Source organism: Octodon degus, unplaced genomic scaffold (assembly GCF_000260255.1).
Source record: "Octodon degus isolate 3935 unplaced genomic scaffold, OctDeg1.0 scaffold00185, whole genome shotgun sequence".
NCBI lineage: Eukaryota > Metazoa > Chordata > Mammalia > Rodentia > Octodontidae > Octodon > Octodon degus.
The window spans coordinates 2,128,981-2,134,980 of record NW_004524761.1 but is presented as its reverse complement, the minus strand read 5'-3'; the positions used below and the strand labels follow the sequence as shown (position 1 = coordinate 2,134,980).

At 38.0% G+C, this 6,000-nt stretch overlaps 1 protein-coding gene and 1 non-coding gene across 6 annotated transcripts in view; both read right to left on the bottom strand.

The window, feature by feature from the left end:
- The window catches only part of Nr3c1 (nuclear receptor subfamily 3 group C member 1), a 120,729-nt gene that overhangs the window by 24,474 nt on the left and 90,255 nt on the right, over positions 1 to 6,000 (bottom strand). For all 5 annotated transcript variants that reach the window (XM_023704012.1, XM_023704013.1, XM_012517513.2 and 2 more), the window contains exon 6: positions 5,017 to 5,161. In XM_023704012.1, the coding sequence (XP_023559780.1) occupies positions 5,017 to 5,161 (145 nt within the window). The remainder of the gene's footprint in view (positions 1 to 5,016; positions 5,162 to 6,000) is intronic.
- Positions 2,263 to 2,387, bottom strand: LOC111813399. Its single transcript, XR_002818674.1, has one exon. It is a non-coding gene; the product is annotated as a U8 small nucleolar RNA (small nucleolar RNA).

Sequence of the window (6,000 nt, the reverse complement as noted above, 5' to 3'; positions counted from 1 at the left end):
CACTGACCTTATCAGACCCAAAAGCTACAACTCTTGTTGCATAGGTCCTGCTTTACCTTGGTCTTAACCATCCAGCAGAAAAATATAAAAACGAAATGTAAGAAATAAAGTCATGCTGTTATGTTGAGCTGTAGCAGACTCAGGTCAACAATTTCTGACATTGCCCGTCAAACGGAAGACCCAATACTATTAGGGGCAACTGGACTCTTAAAATATTTTGCTGAGTTTACACACCTATAATACTCAAATAACTTGGAACTTAACAAAAAAAGGGTATACAGATGAATGTCCATTTTGTATCTGTGTACTCAAAGTGGTTAGGATAGATATATAGTTACATTCTCTTGGAATAAGGATTTTTTTTTTTTTGACTCCGAATGCCCTGAGAGGTGGTTTGGCTGGCTGGAGTGTTGTGCGACCTGAGGCTGATAGCTTTGCGGAAGCTGCCACTTAAAGAACTGAGCTAGGGCCAGGCCCCCTTAAAGGAACAGCTCGAAAGCCATTCAGGTTTTTTTTTTTTTTCTTTTTCTTTTTTTCTGTGCAGGGTCTCACTACGTGGGTTGTAGCGATCCTCCTGCTTTCTGCCTCCCCACGGCTGGGATTACAGGCGCGCGCCACCGCGCCCGGACTCCATCGCCAGCTCAGCGCGCCTGAGGGCGGGGCCGGCGCGGCACCCGGAGCCAGGTATCGAACCCTGGTCCCCGCGCTTCATTGTGCAAGCACTTAGTCCGCTGAGCTGTACCGCCGGCCCCTGTACATTCTCTTAGAGGGATTTGTTCTAATGGTGTTTGTAAATAGGATATCATGTACGCATCTTGTACAGCAATTAACCACTAGGAAGAATGTACGCAATGTGTTAATTATTGAAACTGTCCTACCAATTTGATTTGAAACTATCTCATTGCTATTTGTTTCTCAATAAAATTATGGAAAAAATAAAGAGAATTTAACAGTAAAAAAAATAGGCCTAGTTTATGGCTTGTTAAATGAAAAAAAAAATTTAACAGCAAAAAAGTTATTTCACTGGTGTTGTGGTACATGCCTGTAATTCCAACACTCATGAGGCTGAGGCAGGAGATCAGTATGAATTTGAGGTCAACCTGGAAAACAGTGAGTTCAGAACCAGCCTAAAGTACATAGTGAGACCCTGTTTCAAAAAATAAAAAAGGTCATTATTTCTACTGAAGATGCAGTTCATTTTCTATGATAAAATGAATGAATTAAGACATGAATTGTGTGGGTCAAAAGATCATGGGAGAGTTTCCATGGCTCTTTAAATTTAAGATCTTGCACTAAGGAGGCACCTTCCCAATCCTCCACTAGCAATTAAAAGTCTCAAGGAGCCTTTTCCCATGTAGTCTATTATCCATGGCTAGAATCCTTCCTGTAACTGAAAACTTCAATGAAGTTACCATGTAATAGAGTATCAGTACATTTATAGTGGCTGTAGAAAACACTCTACACACTGTGACGTGAGAACAACTATAAGACTGTTCTACAGTTACACAGAAGACTGGACCCTGTACTCTCACACCCTATATCTGCCTATCACAGACACTGCAGCAATACATAAACACAATGGGCTGAAAAAAGAAAGACGGGGCTTTTCTATTTCATATGTGGCAGCACAGGAACATAAGAGTGTAAAGAATGCCATCTTCAAAACTAATTTTCCTCTCGCTATTGATCTTCCTAAAGAGTTGAACACTGAGTAAAGAAAATCCTTTAACCACTAGATAAAATCTCTAAAAATATCTTACATATTCAATAATGGACATGAAATGAATATAAACTGGAGAACATCTCTGTAAGGAACGTATGGGACATTAACATGTTGTACTTGAGTGTTATAAAAATAAAACCCTAGAATTAGATTATTTTAGTTTTATAAATAAAAGGGGTAAACTGTCATTTCATATAAACTTACTCATAGTTTTAATTCCAATTAAATGACTTCAACTTGCTTAATAGAAAGTGACTGTAAACATTTTTTTTTGAAAGCATGGTTTCATTCTGAAATGAGTGAAAATGTCTTGAGTCTCCATATAAACTAAATATATTTACCAGTTAACTTAAAATTGGATTAAACAATCTTGTTCCTTTATGATGTGGTAATTTCAAAGTTATTTTGGCAACATGTGGTCCAGGTGACTTCCTGCTCTGACATAGACACTGAGCATGAAGGAGTGCCTGGCCAAGCAAGGCACTAGCTATTAGCTGAAGGCTGCACATCTGGCCCCTTAGGGTACACGAGCGACTGAATGCAGTACTTACAAGGCAAATCCTGATTACAGAGACATTAATCACATGTCATGTGAGACTCGCAATCATCATGTTCTATCTGCCCTTCAAGAGGAGGAACAGGGAAGGATTATGCCACCTGATCATACATGGATTTCATATACCTCATGTTTTCTCTCACTCTGAAGTCTGACACCTCTTTCAAGAATTAACTGCCTCGTTTGAAATGGACTTTTGTCTAGTAAAAATAATCAATCTGAAGATATTTAATTTATTTGGTGTTTATCTGTGTATCTCCTATGGATGACATATAAGCAAATAAAGATTAGGAATCTTGTTTGTCTTCTTTGCTTAAGACATGCACTATATTAGGCACATATTAGGACTGTAATGAATATTTGTTCCTCCCCTTTTAACTTTTCTATTTCTTGATCATAAAATAAAATCTAAACTTTCATTTCATGGCCTAAAAAATTCTGTTTTATTCTGGCTTCTCTTCTCTAAAAAGTCGAACAGTATACTCAGGTGCCTTTTCTCAGTTCCTCACACAAGTCAAGTTTGTTTCAGGTGTTTTTTTTTTTTTTTTTTGCTTTGGAAGCTGTACACTTTCACACAGTTTGTTCTTTTATACAACTGAATGATCAACTTAGATTTTCTTGCAGTCTTAAAATCTAAGACATTCTCTTTTTTACTCTCTTCCTCCAGTTATACCATTATATAATGACTCTGAGATAATTCTGGTTATTTATTTGAATCCTCCTATCAGAAGGTCAGCAGGGGCCTTATCTATTTTGTTCACTATTATATTTTAAATTCCTATGATGATGCTTGGCATTTGGTAGTATTCATATATCCCTGAATAAATATAGTGCTGAAAAATTAATAGCACCAATGGAGAAGCAATACCAGGTTTAACTTATAGTTCAGCTGGCATTTTTTTTTTTTTTTAGACTGACTTTTCTATGCTGCTAGTCCAGTGGCAAGGAAACCTGAAATCTCTGCTATATGTAGTTCTTTTTTAAAAAATGTATTTAGTCTACAGGATCAGACTTGCAGTGAACCTCCTATTTTCAGCCTCCCAAGCACTGGGATTATAGGCATGCACCATCACACCCAGTCTCACTGGCCCTCTCTGCATGTCCTGAGGGCGGGCCCAGCACTGCAGGCCAGGGATCAAACCCCAGCCCCTGCATCTGCCTAAACAGGCTCTTTAATTTGTTGAGCTATCTGGCTGGTCCATGTAGTTCTAATTTATCCTGAGAGATAGCTAGCTTTGAGTTTATCTAGTAGTAATATAAAAAGAGGTGTTCAGATAGACTTGCCCTGAAACCTGTGGCTTTGTGCATACTGCCTCAGAATCTCCTCTTTAAAGTATGTGGGACTAGTGTCATCCAGTCCCTAATGAAACACTTAAAATAATGGGAACCTACTGCACTGTAAATTAAGATGTTCCCTTTAACACAGAGCTCAAATAGATGCTCTTCTATAAATATTTTTTAAACCTGGCACACCCAACAGGGAATATCTGGCACATTTTCATATACTATGTCTTTAGGCTGTGCTTGCCAATTTCCTTTTCTCTTTCCTTTAAACATTCCACATTCATTAATCAGTGTTAACTTTCAAACGCCTTGCCACTGTGCCACATAACTTCAGGTGTCCATATTCTTAATGGGGCACTCAGTTCTGAAAATAACTAGTGATGGGTTGACTCACACTGTCTCACATGCGACTGTGATTATAATGTGGTTTAAAATTTCATTAATCTTTTTTTCTGGGAGGGCAGGGTTGAGGGGTGGCTTTCAACAGCATCCAGTGCTCACAATTAAGGTAAGTTTCATCTTTTTGTGTATCAGTACAAATTTCCTTTTTTGACAACGGGTGTGTGTGTATGTGTGTGTAAACTCCTTATTTACATTCTAATAAAAGGAGGCAAGTGTGGGCACAAAAACTAGTAATAGAAAGTAAAGTGATAAAAACTAGAGATATACAACACCATAAACTGAGGGTGTGTTTGCAGAAAGATTCAGCTGAATGGGAACAGTGTGTGTGTGAAGAACACAGGGAGAGTAAAATGAGGCCAAGTTCTAGAAAGGCTGAGAGCACATGCAGCATACACTGGATGGAGATGTGAAGATGTTGGTACACTGCAGAAATGCTTGATGTGATCAGAACTGTGCTCTAGAAAGAAAGCATAAGCCAACACAACAGGGCTACACCATCAGTAGAGAACTAGTTGACACCTGCAATATGATATGGAAATGAACATCTGAAATATTTCACAGAGGCATAGGTGTGAAGGGTAAGAAAAGAGCTGATTTGATTTGTTCTCTCTCAAAACAAATCCAGTAATTTGATTTCATGTTCTAAGACACAGATATTTAATGAACCTTGCCATGCAGAGAGATACTTCTTATTTCTGGGCCCATATCTCTCAAACCCTTAACCAAGACATCCTCGTCTGTAACTGTCCCTACTGGAGCCACATGAGTTCTCTCATGCTCCTTTTCCTTTCTGGAGTAGGCTTATATAACTGAAACATCACAGTAAGATTCCTTGTAACTTGCCAGACTTCACTGACCCTACAGATGCCCACTATTAACAAAAAAAATCCTTAAGTATGTATGCATATTTGTTCTATTATTACCTATGACCTGTTCTAAGCATTGATAATTCTATTTTGAGTTGTCTCAGTTCTTAGATAGCTGGGAGGGCTGATTCAACCCAGAATTAATCACACTGTCATATAGACAAAATGATTCACATATGACTTACTCATTAACAACCAAATCAGGAGCAAAACACAGCAAATTTCCACTTGATTGTCTGTATGATCTCCACCCCAGGGCAAATGCCATGAGAAACATCCATGAGTACTGCAGAAGGATCATTTGATCATCCAGGTGTAAGTTCTTGAATCCTGAATTGAGAGAAATTAAGATATAAACATTCTAGTTGCCAGAGATCATCCCTCTGTGAACTGCCAAAGAGCTGTTAAATCAATTAGCCTGGTGTGGGAAAATTCTTAACAGATGAAAATTAATGTAGTTTTCTTTTGTCATCTGACACTTTTAAGACCCAGAGCTCAGAAATGTTTGTCATTCTATGTATGAAAAGAGTTTTGTCTATTTTGTGACTTTTGTCCATTTAACAAAAAATGAATTAAACTGTAAAAGGATAAATGAAGAGTTCTGATTTGGAATTATATTCGCCAGTGAATGTAAAAGTTTCCCTGATGTTCACGCTACTTTCCCCCTCGACAGGACAGAGAAATTAGGTCATTCAGTCCTGTTCTGCCTCTAACTGTATAACCACAAGCTTGTCAGTTTCCCTCTTATCTGTAAAGTCAGGCTGACACTGTTGCTTTTGGTGTGTTCCATGGAAATTTGTTCAAAATTACCTTAAAGACTAGATAATATTTTACATTCATGTACTACATTGTGACAAGTCAACACTGTTGATGTTTACTGATTTTGCAAACAACCTGAATGTAAGTGGGTTCTTAAAAATAATTCCACATTTTATTCTCCTAGATGTCAGTTGCTTCTGACATTATTTTATCACCTACAAAACTACTGTTATGAGAAATAATCTGAAAAGTAGAGAACAACGTAAAAGTTTTATTGTAGTCATCCCCCTGGCCATAGTCACCCCACTTTCTGCTTCTCCATCAGAAGAACAAGATGAGTGGTGAGATGAAGATGATAAACAGCAAGATAGTTTTGGTTCAAAGAAATCCCGAAGTTTCATAACGTAGCT